Source organism: Oncorhynchus mykiss, chromosome 10 (assembly GCF_013265735.2).
Source record: "Oncorhynchus mykiss isolate Arlee chromosome 10, USDA_OmykA_1.1, whole genome shotgun sequence".
NCBI classification, from domain to species: Eukaryota; Metazoa; Chordata; class Actinopteri; order Salmoniformes; family Salmonidae; genus Oncorhynchus; species Oncorhynchus mykiss.
The window spans coordinates 70,079,560-70,102,358 of NC_048574.1; the positions used below are offsets into that span (position 1 = coordinate 70,079,560).

At 44.4% G+C, this 22,799-nt stretch overlaps 1 protein-coding gene across 6 annotated transcripts in view; it reads left to right on the forward strand.

Annotated features, from left to right (window-relative positions):
• The window catches only part of bnc2 (basonuclin 2), a 302,463-nt gene extending 289,793 nt beyond the window's left edge, over positions 1 to 12,670 (forward strand). For 5 of the 6 annotated variants that reach the window (XM_036933758.1, XM_036933756.1, XM_036933755.1 and 2 more), the window contains one exon: positions 9,224 to 12,670. In XM_036933758.1, coding sequence (XP_036789653.1) covers positions 9,224 to 10,052 — 829 coding nt within the window. In that variant the 3' untranslated portion in view covers positions 10,053 to 12,670. Of the gene's footprint in view, positions 1 to 7,842; positions 7,917 to 9,223 lie in introns of all 6 variants that reach the window. The other variant, XM_036933760.1, reaches the window with a different exon arrangement.
• The last annotated feature ends 10,129 nt before the right edge of the window (positions 12,671 to 22,799 follow it).

The following is a 22,799-nucleotide window of genomic DNA, read 5'->3' on the forward strand; positions in this document are numbered from 1 at the left end:
GTGAAGGGAGTAGTACACAGCGTTGTACGAGATCTTCAGTTTCTTGTCAATTTCTCGCATGGAATAGTCTTCATTTCTCAGAAGAATGTCTGTTTCTGGACATTTTGAACCTGTAATCGAACCCACAAATGCTGATGCTCCAGATACTCAACTAGTCTAAAGAAGGCCAGTTGTATTGTTTCTTTAATTAGAACAACAGTTTTCAGCTGCGCTAACATAACTGCAAAAGGGTTTTCTAATGATCAATTAGCCTTTTAAAATGATAAACTTGGATTAGCTAACACAACATGACATTGGAACACAGAAGTGATGGTTACTGATAATGTGCCTCTGTATGCCTATGTAGATATTGCATAAAAATATATTAAAAATATATAACATTCGGCAATTTCCAGCTGCAATAGTCATTTACAACATTAATAATGTCTACACTGTATTTCTGATCAATTTGATGTTATTTTAGGACATTTCTAAGTGAACCCATTAAATATATTTTGATTTGTTTAACACTTTGTTGGTTACTACATGAATCCATGTGTTATATCATAGTACAACGCTGTACAATGTAGAATAATAGTAAAAATAAAACCCTTGAATTAGTAGGTGTCCAAACTTTTTGACTGGTACTGTGTGTGTATATATATATATATATATATATATATATATATATACAAAATACTAACAATTCAGGCATTCATTACAGGTAGGTTCATTACATATGTTTTGTCCTTTCATTTTGACATTACATGACGTAATTAGAAACATTGACAATGTTGTGGATGTATGTATGGTGCATGTATCGTTTTATTTGATATTTCATCATATCAGTCATTGTGGAAAGTTTAGGACAGTAGATGAGTTTTCTTGATGAGCTACTCAACTGCAGTGAAGTCTTTTTTCTTACTTAGATGGAGTGAAATTATTAAGGCGTCACCTACCATATGTTAAGTGAAACGCACCATTAGCAGAGATACACTTTATAATGTAACAGGTATACAGTGGCATCTGTTGACTGTCATGTCAAAGTTCAGAGAAGTAGGGTGTCATCGCCAGAACACACAATCTTCCACTCTGAGATATACCCCTGTTTACCTCCCCTCACTCACCTCGTTACTGACAGGTGAGGTAGCATACATTAACGTAGACAGCGGTCTGTCAAGCCACTGCATGTATTAGCGCCCTGCTCCAGGAGGTGAGGCTAGCCACGCTCTACCTACCTGGGCTTGTTCGCACATCCACCCTATCCACACACACCCTCCCAGAATACACACACCCACTAAAGCTAGCAGCAGGTTGATGCCAGAACACAACACATGCTGAGGCTACACAACATCAGAGTGCCCTGGGCTAGCAACTAGCATCTAGCTCTCCAAGGAATTGCTAACAATTGTTTTGTTTTTTTGTATGAGGGGATGTTTGACGTTAGGCTATTTTAAAACCACTCTTAGGCCAGTCGAAGTCTATCAAATATGTCCGGATATTAGGGTAATTTAGGGAATTAAACTCTCAACAACGACCCCATGGTAGCATCGATAGTGACTCATTAGCATTGTTATTAGCATCATAAAAAAATGAAGTAAAGGCCTTGTGTGTGACATTGCCAGGTCTATTCCCCTGACCACCGTGTAAACAAGCATGTCCATTTGACTGAACGGTCCAGTCTGTCTTCACAGTGGGGTGTCGGTGGAAAAAGGGCCCTTGAAAGGAAATGTAAATTCATCTCCTCCCCAACGCCCCTCGAAAATAGACATGACTTCAAGTGTAACAAATGCATCTCTTTATCGCTTTAGCAGAGGCCCCCCCCCCCCCCACACACACACACAGTCAGAGCATGCCTTTGCTCCCAGTATAATGACATATGCCACATTCTAGAGCTCTAGAAGAGGGGAAGCCTCACTCAACCAGCTCCTCTGAAGAAAGAGATAAAAACATGTTTTGTTGTGTTAGAGCACGCCGTGGTGACAAGTGACACTTTTTTATTTAGATAAAGAGCGAGTGTGTTTTCTCCCCCTCCTAATCTAATTTGCTTCTCTGAGGAGTTTTTTCTCTAGTTTTTCTCAGTTGTTTTGTCTCAACAGCAACCCTCCACCCGCCTCCCCTCTCCACCCGCCTCCCCTCTCCACCCGGGGTCTTTATTAAGTTCCTTGTTTCAGTGGCATCTGTTCATTCTGTTCCTGTTTGTTCATTAGCACCAAGTAAATAGAGCAGGTGACTTTGGCACTTGTTCAGGGAGAGAGGGATGGAGGCAGGGATAGAGGGAGGGGAAGAGGGGATGGAGTAGGTGGATGAGAGGGAAAAAAGAGAGATGGGTTATAGTGTTAGCGGAAAAGAGAGGGGGAAAGGGGGGGATGGAGGAGAAGAGACAGGTAAAATAGAGTTAGCGGAGGAGAAGAGAAGGTGAAATCATGCCGCTCACCTGACGCAGCTGGTGCCGACAGCAGGGAGATGACAGGAAGTGTTATTAAAGGATGCGTTGCCGTGCCGATGCGTGTGTTTGACGCAGCCGCGGATGATGCGTTAGTTCGTTACCCTCTTTGACGAGGCTTTAGGGACAGGGAGCGCCCGGGGCACGAGAGGCCTGCTGTCTCGCATAACCACACACACAAACACAGACACATGCTTGTGCACGTATAAAATCACACAAACTCAAAAGCTGATGCGTTCCTACAGATGCATATAGTCTTACAGAGACTCACTCATTCATTGTAATGTACACAGTATTTTTAATTAGTCTCTTTATTGCACTAAAATAAAATATGATATTAAACAAATAGCCCTGACCTTATGGTTTGATACGATCCAAATAACAGCCTCCCCACAGCGAACAGACATCTACACAAATGTTTAGATACTAAATTACCATGACAGAAACGCCAATGGTATCGAGGCATCCCAACGACTCACTTCACACATTTCTGAATGAGTGGCGAGTAAGCCGACCAATACCTGCTCAGGAGCTGGACACACATGGCCAAACTGACCAATGAGGAGGCCTAATTCAGCGGCCTACTTCCTTATTTAGTGGAAGTCAAGGTAGAACTATGAATAAGAGCCCTCCCCCTCCCGTCATCCTTCCCGACCACTGCCCCAGCTTGTCTCCCAACTATATAATTTAGCCGTCCATCTTTTTTATTGGGCGCTCTCCGACATTAGCGCTCCCCACTTGTATTAGCATCTGCCGCGGCGACCCCGTAATGGCCTTTAAAAAAACACTTAACTCCGGCACTAAACGAGGAGGGGATGACAGTGGTGGGAAAAACGAATCAGTGAAAAACAGCACTAGTTAGGATCCTCTGACTCACAGTAAAGGATTTGGTTTCCAAGAGGCAGTGGGTGCTGTAGTATAGAGAGGTGCAACTGTGAGGGAACGAGGTCAAATTAGACTGTGTTTCGTCTTCCATCTTGGCTCAAAGATGAACCCAAATGTCTTCCACAGGCGTATAGTGAAGCATGAACCTCAACCCACGCTCACAGACACAGTGTCACAGTGACTGTGGAATCTTGCCCTAGTGATGTGCGTGTGACAGTTTGACTCGATTACCAGAAACACAAGCGCATAAATTCCAGAAGCGCTTTAACATAAGGCACTGATGAATAGATAGGTGTGTAGCAGGAAGAGAGGACAATCACTGCTGTGAACATATGGATCTTAGAAGGAAGACGGTTTTAGACCAAGATGTGGGTGAGTTACACCTAAGTACACTATTGTTTCCATACTTTGACTGTGTCCCAAATGGCAACCTATACCCTATATAGTGCACTACTTGTGATCAGAACCCTGGTCAAAAGTAGTGCACTATATGGTAAATAGGGTGACATTCGGGACGGATCTTTTGTGTGGCGCATAAATTCCTGGTAGCATATGGGATGTATTACTGAGCCTGCCGCTCCTATGGAATAAGGAGAGAAGCGTAACAACAGAGGGGTATCGCGGGGCCAAAGGAATTGTGGGTTATTGAAGCTATAGTCAGGGCTCTGGCCGAACACCAATCAGATGTGTCCCTGGGTAATCCCTTAACTACATAATGCATGCTGCAGTGTAATTGTAGTTGTAACATGGGAAAATAATTTGGTAGTTTTCATAAGGACTTTTCCCCTCTGATAATATTATTGTGGAGGAAGGATTGGGAAACCACAACGCCTCAGACATTGGTTTGCTGCTACATAAAGTTTGAGTAGTTTCAAATGACATTTTTCATAAGATTCACTATAAAATGGTACAAATTCCACAGCTAATAACATTTTATTTCTGATATTATGAAACCAATCATTATTATATTTTAGCACAAATTCAAATAATATTTAAAATAATCTGATAAGTAACTGTATGATTAATTAAATACAGGTTATATTGCATTAAATGTAATTATAATAATCTATGAATTATATCACAGAATAATGATATTTAATCTCAGAAAAACCAAACCGTATGCCTTCTCTTCATCCCTTGTATTTGAGCTTTAGAATGTAACATTTCTATAACAACAGAAACCGTATCTGAGCCTACATCTGCTGGGACACCCAGACATTTGTTTCCAACCAGATAATGTGTGCAAAATCCAGGTCTGTAATATGCAGTGCTAATAACCAGCTTCCTCCTCTCCCCCACCACCTCTCCTCTCTCTCCTCACAGCGAGATGTTGACGTCTATACCAACAACAGGAGGTTGTCCAGGTACCTCAGCATATCCCATTAGTCAATTATTTCTCTACAGTGGAGTGACACCCCAGAGGATCGTAGGTAGGCGCATCAAACAAACGCTACTTTCAAAAGCCCCGATGTCAGAGTCAATTAGAGGGGAGGACAAGGACATTTGATCTACGGTATCATATTAATATTTAAGGGAAACAACAAAAGACAATGGGAAATGACAATAGTGTCACAAGCGTTTGAATAGAGAGGGGGAGGCATTTTGTATCTACATGGTGACGTAGATGTAAAGATACAGATCAATGGCGTGGTTAACTAACAGGATAAACAACATGGCATACTGCTGTTTTACACACACACACACACGGCTAATAGAGTACAGAGAGTCCTCTAACATCTAGCTGCTAGTTGTACATCAATACAGTAACAGTACAGTGTTTCCCTCCAGCCCCCTGGCCACCAGGCGCTCAGCTCAGAGGTAAATGATTGCATATTTATTGTGGAGGGCGGCACACACACACACAGCGGTGGCAGCAGCGGTAGTATGATTAACGTCTGAAAGGCGTGCCGACCAGTAATCATCGGCCTTATTATCCTCGTCAATCATATTTTCCTAAATCAACGACAGGGCCTCCCTCTCTCTTTTCTACATGTTTATATTAAAACTCTTCCTTGTTTTATTCATTTTCATCCCTTCATCGGAGTACTCTGTCACCAGGTGCTTTCCCGCACTTATTTCCCATGATGCACTAGTGTGCGGAGGCCCCTTGTCCCCACACGGATGGAGGGATGCAGAGAGTGAAGGTTAATTACGTTTGAGAGCCACTCTCTCTCATCCTCCTGCCCCTCTCTCTCTCCCCTCCTCCTCCCCCTCTCTCCCCTCTCTCTCCTCCTGCCCCTCTCTCTCCTCCTCCTCCCCCTCTCTCTCCTCCTCCTCCCCCTCTCTCTCCTCCTTCTCCACTTCAAGCCATGTGGGCCCAGTCTCTGGTAGAACTTGAGTGAAGCTGCAGTCTCTTGATTTGCCATGCTTAAACAAAGGCCTGATCATTTATAGAGAGAATGTGTTATTTAATTTAGCCACAGATCCCGAGTTCAAAATACAAAATATCTACTGATGAACAGTATGTTAATGACATTACACTATGAAAGGGGACTTTTATGTTAATTTATCTTTGATACATTTGGGTTTTGTGGATAAAGACAAAAAGATAAATCAGAGAATCACTTTCAGAAGGCTTTCGTTTGGAACAATAAGCGTCGCAAATATTTCACATTCTGTAAGTAATTGTAGGCTAATATAATGACAGGGCTTTGTTGATGTGATCTGTAACTTAGCCTTCCATCTAAACCTCCATGGTGTGTCTATGGAGTCTGTGTAACCAACCCCTGAGAGGAATATTCCTTTTATGAACTTTTTGATAAAGTTTCTCCAGCTACGTCTGAACTGAACTTCAGTGTGTGTTGCTGAGGTAGTACAGCTAGTAGAGAATAAAGACAGATAATGATGAATGTGTTACCCAACCCCTCGATCATCCTCCCACCTCTGCACTCCAAACCTCATCACATAGCAACCCCACATGACAGCAGAGGCAAAGAACCATCAGCGTCAGTTTAATATGACTTCACTTTGCTCATTACGACTCATTTAGACAGTGCGCACACACACACACGGTACAGAGGGAAGGACAGGGCCATTGGAGGAGAGACGGGAGCCTAAAGATGATTAACGTTGGCTGGGACAGACGCGTTAGCTAGCTAGCCTCTCTCTCTCCATCTCCTCCTACTCTGCACAAACAAAATGGCCTCTCAAGAGGCCTCCCCCGTCTTTGGGCGAAGATGAGACTGTCAATTTGGTTTTCCTGCCACGTTACTGGTCATCAGGGAGGGAGAGGTGGAGAAGGGAGTGAGGGAACGAAGGAGTTTGGTTTGGGGGGTAGAGGAATGGGGAAGAGGGGGAGTGAAATAGTGGTGGCAGAGTGATGGAGACAGGGAGATGGGGCAGAGAGGCTAAATCTGATAAATGAAGGAATCTGTGCATGGCCTCTAAATGAGGAAAATATAACCCCAAGAATATAACTGCAGCCTGACACACTTCCAGTGAATATGTTTAGCGATAGGGAGGAGATGCATCTGTCACCGGTGCAGGTGAATTCCTCAGCAAAGTCTATTCAAGCAGCCATTACTCACACCATATTCCACAGGCTTGAATTGTTCCAAAGATGCAGATGAACAATCTATTTATTTATTTGAAACAGTAATCACTAATTGTTTGATTACTCAACACATCTTTTTTTCCCTCAGGGTCAGAATGTGGACTTTGTGAATGACAGTATAAGGACCAGAAGGGACATATACATGTAGAATGTAGATGGGCTGTGTGTTAATTATTCAGTTGTGGTCTTGATATTGTCATCTAGTATAAATGCTGATATCACAGTAATGACATATGGCTGATGCAGTAGTACTTAGTAATACTGTAGTAATTCAGGGTACTTACTGCCTGGCACTTTAGCATGTGTTTTAACCTCATCAGTCAGGGAGCCATGGCAGACTAGAGCTTATGAGCAGTGTGTGGGGTGTGGCTTTAGGGGTGGAGACATGTTGCAAAGGACCCGCCTACCTGAGCATCATCAACAGCATACAGCCCAATCACATCAGCTAATGCCATAGCCTGTTGGCATCCCCACTAAAAACAATCAACAAACCAATCAAATTGAATGTAATCGATGTAGCAAAATATCTAGACCCAATTGTTTGTTTATTGGTTGTGGAAACAGTCATTTCTCCATCTAGACAGGGATACATTAGTAGAGACAATGAGTCATGACTATGGACCATAAGATAACACCATCTGTGTATCAGACTGTTATCATAGGTTAAAAGAAGAGAGCTAAGAATTTCCATAAGTCTCAGAACATGGATGTACTGTATATTCTCTCTCTCTCTCTCTCTCTCTCTCTCTCTCTCTCTTTCTCTCTCACACACACACACACACACACACACACACACACACACAAGCTTGCGCGCACAGGCACACACGCGGCAGTGACAACCACGGCCAATCGATTCTCCCCGCTCCTCGATGCTGACAATGCTCAAGTGGACGGTGCTCCTGTTTGCTTCCTCTTGTAACACAGAAAGAAAGGGGTCCCTCCATTCCAATGAATGTATACTATTTTTACCCTCTTGCAGGAGAATGTCCGATAGGGAACTAAATAATTAAAGGCCAGGGACCCTTTTTGACTGCATCAACCATGGCACTGCTGGTAAGCTCTACTATACATTGTGAATCCATTTGCCCTCGTCCTGTCCTGCCAAGGACGTCTGTTTTTAGTTTGTCACTCCCTCCACCGTGCCCCTTGCCTTGCATGAAACCCCTCATATTTAAAAGCACTGCTTGATATTCCTTAGTCATTGCTTACTTTTGTTTAATTTCACTTTAAAAGTCTTGATTTCATTTGAAAAGTCCCCTAACATGTTGTATTGTGGACAGTGGGATGTGTATACTGTGCCACTTCCATATCTGGCACCAGTTATTACACACTTATGTTTACCTTTCTTTGTCCATTTTATTGTGACATTTGCTGTGGTGGAGCCTGCATCCCTCCCAGTCTGAAATGGCAACTGTGGAATTGGAGGGAAGAGGCATTGAATTTGAGCTGTCAAAACACATTTTACCTCACATCTTTTGGCATGGCTTTGCAATGCAGACTGCTACACCTCACAAACAATACCCTTTAGCTCTAGCAAGCTGTAGCACGACACCAGATCCAGGCTTACACTTCCTTGTTGTGAATTCGATGGCGGTGGCTATGCGTTATGAGATACTACTGCTCTCTGTGTGATAAAGCGGACATTTTTATTTCTTATTAAAGCGAAGGGGATACATGGGGATCATATGTTTAAAAAGTGGAGGCCTGATTAAGCCCCTTCCAATGGGGAGCCAGTGTGATAATGCTGTCGGAGATCTAATACGCTATCCACTTTCCCTCCATTATCGCATTACCACAGCTCCAATCAATTGATAAACTCTCATTCAATATGGTGGAGTATTTAATTGAGTCAGAGTCTATTGGATTTGCAGCGGAGCTGTGCTAGACGTGCTGACTGTGGTAAACACCGTGGCGGGGTGCTCTCGCCACACCGCGTTAGACCAGTTAGGGGAACGTTAAGAGAAGGACAACGTAGCTTCCTCTTGATAGGTTAAGTAAGTAAGGTAAAGAGTGAGGAGAGGTTTAAAAAGTGAATCGTTTAGTAGTTATTTTGTCTGGCGTGAGGTCAGGGGTTAGTGAAGAGGAAAGGAAGAGAGGAGGGTTATTGAAAATGTAGTGACTGATACAATAGCATTCAAATACTTAGAACTCCAAGCATAGGTGCATGTGTTGGGCGAGACAGAACACATGTTTTGGAATGCAAAATGTATCATCTTTCTAAAAAGATCTGAGAATGTTATCATTCCAGTCATTGTTTAAAGCGCTGAAACACCATTTTGCTTGATTTGACAACTTGTTTAGCTATTTTCTTATGAAAACGATCTCTCTCTACCTCCCCCTTCATTATGTCTTTCCACCAGGCACAGCTCCAACATCAACCTGCATCGCAAACTGCTTACCAAAGAGCTGGACGACATTGTCCTGGACCCCCAACTCACGCCACTGCCCAAGGACCTGCGCGCCGAGTTCCTGGCTAAGATCTACGCCGGGCACCACTTGGGCCTGGACGCCATGGCAGGGGCGGGCATTGGTGGCGCCAGCCTGGGGGGAGGAGGGCTGAACCGTGACGCCAGCTCCCCGGCAGGCACCGATTACCCCCACCACCACCCCCTAAATCATCACCACCACCACCACCCCCTCCACCACCCCCTCACCAACGGCTTCTACCACCGCAGTGGCCCCCCAGACGACTACATGGTGCTGGACCTGAGCACCGCGTCCAGCATTCAGTCCAGCGGGTCAGTCCATTCATCACGCCAGTCGGACGAGGGCAGCGACGAGGGCATCCTATTGGATGACCTGGAGGAGGGAGGGGTCAGCGACGGGGAGGACTGCTCCCAGCATGCCCCGGGGCAGGCAGGGGCCGGGAGGCGGCGGGACCAGGTCGGCGAGGGAGGAGTCGGAGGAAGATCGGAAGAAGGTCTGACCGGCACCGACCCCTCCTCTTCGCCGACCGTCCTGTCTTCCACCGGTGGAAGTGGTGGGATCCTGTGCAGCATCTGCCACAAAGTGTACAGCAACAAAGGGACCCTACGCGTGCACTACAAGACTGTCCATCTGCGCGAGATGCACAAGTGCAAAGTGGCCGGCTGCAACATGATGTTCTCCTCGGTGCGCAGCCGCAACCGCCACTCTCAGAACCCCAACCTCCACAAAAACAACGTGCCCTTCACCACCATGGTAGACTAGCCCAACCCCCTGGCCCTCGTCTGGCCAACTCTAGTCCCTTCATCGACTCCCTTCTCACCCCAAACCATGAGCTCTTACCCCCAGGAACTACACCTTACCACCCCTAGACGTCATGCACCACAGTTCTCTTTCCCTTCGATGAGATCCAGTGACTATATACAGTAAGCATTGACTTTTGACCTTTCCTTCTTTGGAAGAACGAGGATGAGACACTTGAAGTGTCTTTATTCCAAAAACTGGCCCTGCCGGTTTCCCATAAACCCCATGTCCTATTTCCCATATGTCTTTGTTTTTGTCCATCTCCAAAGAATCTATTCAAACTCTTATTTGTGACTGTTGCCTGCAGAAATGATAAAAATATAAATCTTCTTGTTGTATTTGTGTAATGATAGCTTTTAAAGGAAACCCCATACAAGAGCATGACTGCTTCATTTGTAAATAATATGTCCCAAGAGGCTATTGGTGTAAAACAATTGTATTTGATGGTTGTTAGCTATTTTTGTTGGTTCTCTTTTTTGGTTTTTATGTTACAGTACAATACTTCCAGCGCTAAGGTAGGCAAGAAAGAGGTAGCATCTTCACTAGCTTGACTCATTTATGTTAGTTTAAAAAACATTTTTAAACTGAGAAGGAGAAGAACTAATGATCATGTGACTTGTTGTATCTACTTGTTAGATATGCGGAGGTTGCCGGCATGCTTTTTTTTGGGCTCCTACACCAATATCATTCTCTGTTCTTTTGTTTTTGTTATCATTTATAGCTTTTACTATACCAAGTCAGTTTTTCGCACTTTGCAACTATACAAGCGGGATGTGTAATATTATTACAAGGACTTTGCGATGTTTTTGGTTACCGCGATGTTCGGGGTCTGAGACGGCCACAGTGCCAAGGGGAAATGACTTAGCATACTTGTGGCAGGTTGATTTTTTTTTTTGCACGTGTTCAGTTTCAAAAACGCTATTTCACAACAAAAGACCCATATTTCTCCTGAACGAATCCAAACATCCGGCCCATTTACTCAAATAATGGTATTCAGGAAAAGTCTAAGTATTTCTGCTCTACCAGATACAGTAACGTGACTGACCACAAGACAGCTGCTGGTTTTCAAGGCAGAAGATTTAAGTATTGAGGAATTTAGTTTGTGTTATTTTCATTTCAAGGAGTGTAAACCCAGTGTGTGACTGTAATATCACAGTACTTGGCTACAGAGGTTGAAGTAGGCTAATCTTTCTACTGCATGTGGTATTTGTGACCTAAAACAAGCGTTGGTTGAGTGTCCTATTATTTTATACACGTTTCCATGCAAAAAATGGCCATCCTATCAGAAGTATTGTGAATGTCACATTGATTATAAAACAAAGAAATAGTCCTTAAACTGTGACCAAAAGAAGCATTGGTTTTTAAAACATCTATAATTTTCCGCCATACAGTTGTACTTTAACTTACACCCCATAAGTTGATATGATGCACTTGAGTCTTAAGCATTTTGCTATATTTTTTCAGTATTGATTTCCATTGCTGATTGTCAGCTTCAAAGGTGAACTCTGTGAAACTCTGTCGCCATTGCCTGGCTGTTTTCGGAGTTATTTGCAGCCATTTTCCTTGTTTCCATACACATCTTAAGGTACAAATGTTTCAGATAACTAGGCAAAGTAGCCAGGGGAAGGGGTATTTATTGGCGGGGGATGTCATCTTGATGCAGATGTCTTGTCCAATATCAATTCCTTTTTTTTTTTGAAAGAAAAGAAACAAAGAAAGACAGATCGGTCTTCATTTTGAGTCTGTGCCCTTGAGTTGATGGTTATTATTGTGTTTTTGTCGTGTTACTATGGTTGTGAAAAAATTGAGAGCTCCTCTTTCTTGATTGGTGCTTATCTAAAGGGGATAAAAACGCACAGTGTTACGTGGTATACAGTATTCAAACCCCCGTTATATCCATGAAAGTGTTGGACAGTTTTTTTTTTGTATGACTATTTTGCAATGGGCATGATGGACCCTTTGATGGACACGTTGGTGTAAACTCTTAAGACTTCTCCTCTCTCTACCAACCTCCACGACACTGGCAGCAGGCTTCACCCCTCTCCTCTCTCTACCAACCTCCACGACACTGGCAGCAGGCTTCACCCCTCTCCTCTCTCTACCAACCTCCACGACACTGGCAGCAGGCTTCACCCCTCTCCTCTCTCTACCAACCTCCACGACACTGGCAGCAGGCTTCACCCCTCTCCTCTCTCTACCAACCTCCACGACACTGGCAGCAGGCTTCACCCCTCTCCTCTCTCTACCAACCTCCACGACACTGGCAGCAGGCTTCACCCCTCTCCTCTCTCTACCAACCTCCACGACACTGGCAGCAGGCTTCTCCCCTCTCCTCTCTCTACCAACCTCCACGACACTGGCAGCAGGCTTCACCCCTCTCCTCTCTCTACCAACCTCCACGACACTGGCAGCAGGCTTCACCCCTCTCCTCTCTCTACCAACCTCCACGACACTGGCAGCAGGCTTCACCCCTCTCCTCTCTCTACCAACCTCCACGACACTGGCAGCAGGCTTCACCCCTCTCCTCTCTCTACCAACCTCCACGACACTGGCAGCAGGCTTCACCCCTCTCCTCTCTCTACCAACCTCCACGACACTGGCAGCAGGCTTCACCCCTCTCCTCTCTGAAGAGAGAGAAAGAGCTGAGTGAAAGGGGCTGCGGAGGTGGAGGGCTGACTTGAGAGGAAGAAAGGATGACAGTGAGTATCATTAAAAATGTGCTGTTCCACCGTTACCTGGAGGCCTTCTGACGCTGATCTGTCTAATAACTCACTTGTCACTTCATTACACCGCCAGACGTGAATGCTGACAGGACTGTGACGCCGACAGAGATCCAAACCGGTCTCTCTCTCTTTCACCGCTCTCTCTCTCCCTCCCTGAGAGAAATCACCCCCGCCCCCCTCAACCCACTACTCACCCCCCTCCCCTCGCCCCCTTCCCGGGTCCTTTAGGGATACCGACTAATAGGGTACTCTTAAGTTCACAAAATGGCCATCGCCGTAGAAAAAGGATGTGTAATTGCCTGTTTATCCCAGGTGAAGGAAAAACTTTGTACAGGAACCTTCGGCAACACCCTGGAGTGGCACTGAGGCACAGCCTGCCTCATTTGCTCAGTGCACCGTACTGCACCTTACCGCCACGTGCCCAGCCGGAGAAGTACAGAAGTGTCACTCCAGGAACCCTGCTGACAGCTGTCTCTCTTTCTCTCTCTCTCTCTCTTCCTGCTAACAGGCCATTGGGATGACAGCAACAAGAGGACTGGTGATGGGCGGGAAACAAGGACACCCCGAGGCAGAGAGGGGGAAAAGAGAGAGAGCGAGCTCATCCACGGTCCATCACTCTATGTAATAAAGCAGTCTGTCCAACGTTAGCATACAGCCTTGTCACTGCAGGGCACGCTAGCGTTTCATTATGGAGAACAGTGGAATGTAGCATTGAGTTGGACCGCAATGGACTGCCATGGAATGCACTGAGAGAGAAGGTGGAAAGGGGAAACCTAGTCAGTTGTCCAACTGAGCGTATTCAAGTTGTGCGGAAGTATTCAAGGTGCGGAAGCCCCTCTTTGAAAGTGATGGCTTACGATGAATACCGTGGATATTAAAGAACTGGGAGAATGCTTGGGAAGTCTGGTTTGGAATCAACACGCAGTCTATTGAGGAACGTGAGACTGTAACAAGCTAAGAGTAGTCTTAACTAACGCTGCTGTAGCCAGTGACCTTAGCCTGCGCGGTTAAACCTCACAACCTGATCTGATGAGAAAGACAGCAGAACCCAAAAGCTTAAACATTCCTCTTGTCCTATTCAATGTTGTAGACCTCTCAAGCAGCCAGGGAGCTCAATCAGTGACCTGTGTGTGTTAGTGTGTGTGTTAGTTAGTGTGTGTATGTTAAGAGTGTGTTAGTGTGTGTGTTAGTGTGTGTGTGTTAGTGTGTGTATGTTAGTGTGTGTGTGTGTGTTAGTGTGTGTGTGTGTGTGTGTGTGTGTGTGTGTGTGTGTGTATGTTAGTGTGTGTGTGTTAGTGTGTATGTGTTAGTGTGTATATGTTAGTGTGTATGTTAGTGTGTGTTAGTGTGTTAGTGTGTTGTGTTAGTGTGTGTGTATGTTAGTGTGTGTGTGTATGTTAGTGTGTGTGTGTGTGTGTGTGTGTGTTAGTGTGTGTGTTAGTGTGTATGTTAGTGTGTATGTTAGTGTGTGCGTTAGTTAGTGTGTGTATGTTAAGAGTGTGTTAGTGTGTATGTTAGTGTGTGTGTTAGTGTGTATGTTAGTGTGTGTATGTTAGTGTGTGTATGTTAGTGTGTGTATGTTAGTGTGTGTATGTTAGTGTGTGTATGTTAGTGTGTGTATGTTAGTGTGTATGTGTGTGTGTGTATGTTAGTGTGTATGTGTTAGTGTGTATGTTAGTGTGTGTGTATGTTAGTGTGTGTTAGTGTGTTAGTGTGTATGTTAGTGTGTGTGTGTATGTTAGTGTGTGTGTGTATGTTAGTGTGTGTGTATGTTAGTGTGTGTATGTTAGTGTGTGTGTATGTTAGTGTGTGTGTGTGTGTGTTAGTGTGTATGTTAGTGTGTGTGTTAGTGTGTGCGTTAGTGTGCCAGAGAGAGATTAAATTCCCTTACACTGACTCCTCATCTCTAGCCCCTCTGTCTCTTACTCGATGGCCATGCCAGTACGCCACGGCTCCTAGAGAGAGCTTGCAAAGGAGCTGAGAAAACTGCCCTGACACGGAACAGACTGTCCAGAACAGAATAGCCAGACTAAAGGATAGGGAGAGAGAAAGGAGAGCAGAGGGACTGGTCTGAGAACAAAAGCGGTCTGGCAGGGACCTGCAGCAGTCACTTAACAAGGCAGGAGACATGGAGAGAAGCAGAGAGAGCGAGAAAGCCGTGCCAGCCTTCTTGACTGTCTGGCTGGAAAGTGATGGAGCCCCCTGACCTTTCCACTCTTCTCTCTCTCCTCCTTCGCGGGAGACATTACAGTACATTTTCTCCTCTCTCCTTTGAGAGGGCCTGACCCCTCAATCTCCCTCCCTCCCTCTTTCTTACCATCTTTAGCCCACTTGGGTCCAGGACAGAGCCCAGTTGTCAGGCCGATGGGACCATTACTGTCCTGGCTCAGTCCCCAGGAGGAGAAGGCCTCTTAAAACCCTCACTGGCCAGCTTGAGTGGAGTGAGCCTTTAATATTTCATTAGGGGACTCTTGACTGCCAAATGTCAGTTTCCCCACAACACACCATCACTGAAAGAGAGAGAGAGAGCGATGGAGAGAGGGAAGGAGAGAGATGACAATGGAGCAGGTGGGGTTGTCTAGTGATCCGTTATGGATCGTATACCTCCGTCCACTTTGTTTAAGTCTGTGGAGAGCAGGGTAGGACGTTAACCCAGTGTAAGTGGAGGGGGATGTTTGCAAGCTGTCTGGTTAACGTCATCCATCTTGAAAAATACATGTGGCAAGGCTCAAAAGACACATGGGCAGATTGGTGGTTTTACAGATGATACGCTGTGGTCCAACATTACCCTCAGAACTTGGTAACAGCAATTCTACAGTAAATGATCCTGGAACAAATAAAAAACATGCAGAAAATGTGCTTTTTACCCATTTGGCAAAAGAACATCTCACAATCCTTAACATTATAGCAAGTCACCCCAAACTATTTACCAACATGCCAATCTTACTTTTTTATATATAAATAATCTCAAAAAGATTGTGTACATTTTCTTTTCCACAGTGATGTTTTTGTGTAGCTGTCTGGTTCTCTTTGTGCTAAACGGCTGTGTTTCCGCCCTGCAACCAGAGGCCTGCATCTCAATCAACTCTTATTTTCACTGCCTGGCAGAGCAGCATTGCTACAGGGTCACACCGCAAACTGCAGCATCTACAACAGGGGAAGCTTGCATCACTCTTGGTTTCATAATGGTGACATTGGCAGCTTCATGAATACTGTATGTCTCCTAAACAGGTTTTTCCCATTAGCAGACTGGAGGAGAAAACAAGGTCCTCTTTCTTAATTGATTTTGTTTTGTTGCTTTCCTTGTATTTTTCTGTATCATAACGGTCTATGGTTTTTGCATAAAATGCATATGGGTTTTGGGATGTAAATGGAATTTTATTCATATTTTGTCCAAATACCTCTTGTAATTTGTATCAGAATTCTTGTACAATTTTTATATTAAAGATTTATCAGTCACTGGCAATCTGACGTGGCACGTTGCTTGTCTTTGAAAGGGATTATTTGTGTGTGTGTGTGTGTGTGTGTGTGTGTGTGTGTGTGTGTGTGTGTGTGTGTGTGTGTGTGTGTGTGTGTGTGTGTGTGTGTGTGTGTGTGTGTGTGTGTGTGTGTGTGTGTGTGTGTGTGTGTGTGTGTGTGTGTGTGTGTGTGTGTGTGTGTGTGTGTGTGTGTGTGTGTGTGTGTGTTTTTTTTCTAGGGGTAAAGGGAGGACATCTTATGAGTGGCTGGAATTTAACACCGACAGGGACAGTCTGTCAATCAAGCCGGTCAGACAAGACACAATTTCAGCAGTTTTGCTGGCCTGTTTTAATTAAGCTGTGATAAAAATCATTGGGGGAAAGGCTATCTTGACCAATTAGTGGACGATTAGATTAATGAAGTCATTTAAAGATGTACCAGTGTGAGCACTCGGGGCCAGTTTCCCAGACACTTATTAGGCCTAGTCCTGGACTGACAACAGCCCTAGGATTTGCTGGTGTTATCATATTAGTGGAATGGAGATAAATGTGCTTTAAAAGGGCAATGTGCTTGTCAACAATAATATTATACAGTTGGGTCTGAAATTGACACCCTTGATAAAGATGAGCAATGACAACTGTATAAAATAAATAATTCAAACACTAAGCTATATTGTATGGTCCAAAACATTTGGAAATTATATTATTTTATAATAATACTATTGTTCAGATAAAGAGATGTTTAACAAGCAAAAACATATCAAAAAGGTTTGGGTCAACATTAACAACACTAAAGATTCATAGAAATCAAGTAGTCAAAAGTTTTGTTGGTTGTTTCAGATTAATTTGTGCCCAATAGAAACAAATGGTAAATCATGTAGTGTGTCATTTTGGAGTCACTTTTATTACAAACAAGAATGTTTTCTAAACACTTCTACATTCATGTGAATGCTACCATGATTACTGATTATCCTGAATAAATCGTGAATAACGATGAGTGAGAAAGTTACAAAGGGTCAAATATCATGGACTAGGCACTGGGATAGGGACCAGAAGGTCCTAAGTTCAAATCTTGCCAATGCCCATTCTCCAAAATGGTACTTTCCCTAGCACGGAATTCACCCCCTCAACCCCCAAACCATACCTCAACTTTTGTTAGGTATGGAGGAGGCTGGAGGATTTTCGCTATTTCGCTAATACTTTTGGGGGTAATTGATCCCAAGGTCTAAAGTTCCTCCCCAATAAGAAGTTTCTCCAATGCATTTTGAGGAAGAAGGAGATAGGATGTGAGGAATCAAGGAAATACGATTGGGGATCCACCCGTACACTAAAGCACAAGAGAGAACAAGAAGTGTGGAGTTAACCCACATTCTTTTGGTTGTAAGGCTTAGGCTTTAGGAAAATTAAAAATCATAGTTTTGCCAGTGATTTGTTGATATCCTGGAAAAGGTAGATATTTTTTTGATTGCATCAAAAACCTAAGATTTTACAAGCACACCAACCCTGATACTGTAGCATCACCAGGAGTGCATTCATTCGTCTATCAGAGTTTCTATTAATTTGTTTTGCACTGTTTCAATGGAAAACAATATATTTATATGGCACAAATTCATGTATTCATTAGTCAGATTCCGTTGCCAAACGTTTAGTTTGTTGCAAAACAGCTTGCAACGGAAACCGTTTACCCTAGGGACCAAACGGAAGCCAACAGAATGAAACGGGGAGGGACCTACCTGAATCTGTCCAATAGAAACTAGTTATCATTGCATAATGTTAAGTTTGGAGTAAACGTTTCAGTTTCAAAACGTTTTGCAACGGAATCCTACTAATGAATACACCCCAGGTAGGTCTTTCCTGTTTCGTTCTGTTTGCTTCCTTGTAAATACAGGAGTTGTAGTGCTAGTGAGACATTGGGCTCGTTTGAGTGGTAAGGCTAAAGCAACCGACTGTAGACAAATGAAGTCTGGTTCATCTGCAACAGCCGAAAGTCGGACACTAAAGGGATTTTCCAACAGCAAGGCTCAGATCAACATGCCAGTTACCATTGTTTATAAAAGCTTTTCTTTACAAAGTTGAAATAAACATGTCTCCAACCCCCATGTCACACACTCAAAGTGAAACCTTGTGTACACATTGTACAATCAATTGAGAGAGAGAGAGAGAGAGAGAGAGAGAGAGAGAGAGAGAGAGAGAGAGAGAGAGAGAGAGAGAGAGACTCATATCATATTCATTTGTATATATCTACTGTATACATGAATCATGGCAAAGTTGGTTCCTGTTTCAGTCTTGTCTGAAAAGCACCCTAATGATTGGTTGACAATGGAGCCTCCCACTACGCAGGTGATGGCTGGAAGGTGAAGTTGGCGAAGAGCAACTGCAGAAATTTGCAGTCAAAACGTCATGAACTTTGATCACATTATTTATGTAAAGTTCATGTAAAGTTCACGCAAGCCAGACAATTGTTCACCCCATAATGCAATAAACTTTGAAAGGTGGTGACCAACGCTAGTCACCGACTTGACAAAAGTGATCTGCTCGAATGCACCCAATGATACTTCTTTCTGAAAGGCAGGCAGACAAAGGTTGCACTTTACCAAAACGTGCTTTAATGACGATTCTACAATCACAGTTGGAAATTCTGCACAAATCACACTGTCGGCAAAATAAACAAGCATAACAAAGGCCACTTACATTTCCAACAAACTACTATTATTCCAGTCAAAGTCCTTCAGACAATGGCTCCTCTTCAGGTTGACTAGTGCTTAGTAAAGGAGAAACGTCCTCTCACTGTCAACTGCGTTTATTTTCAGCAAACCTAACATATGTAAATATTTGTATGAACATAAGGTTCAACAACCGAGACAAACTGAACAAGTTCCACAAACATGTGACTAACATAAATCGAAAATTGTGTCCCTGAACAAAGGGGGAGGGTCAAAATCAAAAGTAACAGTATCTGGTGTGACCAGCTGCATTCAGTACTGCATCTCCTCCTCATGGACTGCACCAGATTTGCCAGTTCTTGCTGTGAGATGTTCTGGTCTTTCTAGGGAGTTTTTCCTAGCCACCGTGCTTCTACACCTGCATTGCTTGCTGTCTGGGGTTTTAGGCTGGGTTTCTATACAGCACTTTGAGATATCAGCTGATGTAAGAAGGGCTTTATAAATACATTTGATTTGATTTACCCCACTCTTCCACCAAGGCACCTGCAAGTTCCCGGACATTTCTGGGTGGAATGGCCCTAGCCCTCACCCTCCGATCCAACAGGTCCCAGGCGTGCTCAATGGGATTGAGATCCGGGCTCTTCTCTGGCCGTGGCAGAACACTGACATTCCTGTCTTGCAGGAAATCACGCACAGATCGAGCAGTATGGCTGGTGGCATTGTCATGCTGAAGGTCATGTCAGGATGAGCCTGCAGGAAGGGTACCACATATCAGGGAGGAGGATGTCTTCCCTGTAACGCACAGCGTTGAGATTGCCTGCAATGACAACAAGCTCAGTCCGATGATGCTGTGACACGTCGCCCCAGACCATGACAAAACCTTCACCTCCAAATCGATCCCGCTCCAGAGTACAGGCCTCGGTGTAACGCTCATTCCTTCGACAATAAACGCGAATCCGACCATCTCCCCTGGTGAGACAAAACCGCGACTCATCAGTGAAGAGCACTTTTTTCGGTCCTGTCTGGCCCAGCAACAGTGAGTTTGTGCCCATAGGTGATGTTGGCGGTGATGTCTGGTGAGGACCTGCCTTACAACAGGCCTACAAGCCCTCAGTACAGCCTCTCTCAGCCTATTGCGGACAGTCTGAGCACTGATGGAGGGATTGTGCATTCCTGGTGTAACTCGGGCAGTTGTTGCCATCCTATATCTGTCCCGCAGGTGTGATGTTTGGATGTACCTATCCTGTGCAGGTGTTGTTACACATGGTCTGCCACTGCGAGGACAATCATCTGTCCGTCCTGTCTCCCTGTAGTGCTGTCTTAAGCATCTCACAGTACGGACATTGCTTGCCCTAGCCACATCTATGCATCCTCATGCCTCCTTGCAGCATGCCTAATGCACATTCATGCAGATGAGCAGGGACCCTGGGCATCTTTCTTTTGGTGTTTTTCAGAGTCAGTAGAAAGGCGTCTTTAGTGTCCTAAGTTTTCATAACTGTGACCTTAAGACACTAACAACTTACAGACGGTAGGCAGTTAACGACCGTTCCACAGGTGCATGTTCATTAATTGTTTATGGTTCATTGATCAAGCATGGAAAACAGTGTTTAAACCCTTTACAATGAAGATCTGTGAAGTTATTTGGATTTTTACGAATTATCTTTGAAAGACAGGGTCCTGAAAAAGTTTAGTTTATATCAAACACATGGTTTCCAGCCGTGCGCCGCTCCAACCATTGTTATGAGCCGTTTTCCCCTCAGCAGCCTCCTGCGATCCCTAGACAGTGAAATATGCACAGGACATGGTCAGTTTTAAAAAACGTTTCTTCCCTGAATTTGCAGCTCTGAATTCCTCTTTTCAAATCAACACTAAACCCAAAGGGCTCGATTCAATCTGTATCGCCAAAGTTCAGCACTATAGCGCGATTGAAATTTAAAGGCAATGTTCCTGCTTTTGCAGGGACAGCATTAACGGTAAATACCAAATGACCTTCAAAATATTTGTCAAGTTTAGCAGCAGAGAACCTGAAATCAGGAAGGCTTCAAACATGACAGACATGAACTGGACACCATGGATCTAATCGGACAAAAACTAAACCATTTTAGTTATGAGAAACATACTATAACAGTCAACATGAGGGTCCGTCAGTCTCTGGATAACAGCCATCACCCGCTTACATCATTATCTCCGGCGGTGGTCATATTACAAATTGATACGAATGGCACCGGGGATGTTTTCTTTGGTAAGAAACAGGAACATAATGCTGGCCCTTTTGAAAGTGAAGAAGCAACCGTCGGGAGGCGAGGAGGCTTAATGACCTTGAATTAAACAACATTCCTCATTGTCACACGCCGGCTGCTCATCCAGCCGCTGTCGATACGCCGTGGCCCCGTGGCAGAATAATAGTGCTGGTGGTATTGATTACCCAGGGAGGGGGGGCAGTAAAATATATTTCCACAGCATGAGGGCCCATGGCCCCCGCAGCCCCATCAGTGACGGCCCCTCACTGGAGACCCTGGGAGCTACAGAGCTGCCTGGCAGTCTGCGGCTGGTCCACCTGCTACATAACCTACCGTGTAGTGTTCCTGACAGGGCGCCGCCATCAATTGGTCCTGACAAAAACACAGCCCCTCCGCTGACCTTTGAGAGGTAGGAGAGGAGGAGAACAGTCGGACGGACGCAGCCGCCGATGGACAGTTGATGTCAGGGACGAGCAGTCTGTCTGTCCTGTCTGATGGGTGAGGTTTTGAAATTACGCTGGTGTTGGTCTAGTCCACTGAGTAGACTCAGGCCTCTTGTCAATGAAGAGAGTTTCTCTCTCTGCTTGGCTAAATGCTTGTACGTATACTGTGTGCATGCTGACAAACAATAACCTGTCTTGAAGTACTGCAAAAAAAACTCATAGTTTGCCTAATGTCAGTTTATGTAACAAAATAAGATAGTATAGTGTAGAGAATCATTGTATCATCTAAACCGCTGTGAAATATATTTTACATAGCCCAAAATATAGTATTTTCAGCTGTTTAAACCTGGTGTGCAAAATCGAAAGTAAAAGACGCAAAAATGAAACTTAAGAACAGGATGCATAAAAATAGCGCACATCGAACAGATCTACCACTTCTTGGACTTGCTTTCAATGAGAATGACAGATCTATAACTAACACTTCTATGTGAATTTGGTCAGGTCGCCCAAAAAGTTACATATTGCAGCTTTAATTGGTCCTCTGAAGCCCACTGGAGTATGGGCGAGAGGGCGAGAGAGAGAGAGGGCGAGAGAGGGCGAGAGAGGGCGAGAGAGGGCGAGAGAGGGCGAGAGAGAGAGAGAGAGAGAGAGAGAGAGAGAGAGAGAGAGAGAGAGAGAGAGAGAGAGAGAGAGAGAGAGAGAGAGAGAGAGAGAGAGAGAGAGAGAGAGAGAGAGAGAGAGAGAGAGAGAGAGAGAGAGAGAGAGAGAGAGAGAGAGAGAGAGAGAGAGAGAGAGAGAGAGAGAGAGAGAGAGAGAACCTGACAGGAGCTGCCTGTTCAGCAGGACTGTCATAATTAGTGCCTGGCCCTGGCCATTCCAGAGAATTCTTTAAAGAAGCACTTCATCAATAGTGACACAAGCAGGGGGGAACATCTGCCACTGGAGCCACTACTGCCTGCAGCCAGGCAGTCTCAGTCAGTGACACAGGAAAGGGGAGGAGAAGAGGTGTAATCTCTGCTCTGTGTTCCAACAACATATTAGTCGTTTTTATTAGCAGACCTACCACTGTGAAAAGGCTGGTTGTTGAAACTGTTTCAACTTCAATTAAAAATACAGTAATTATTTGTAATTAATAGATATATACAAAAACAAGATAAAATGGCTGAACTTTTGTAGTCCAT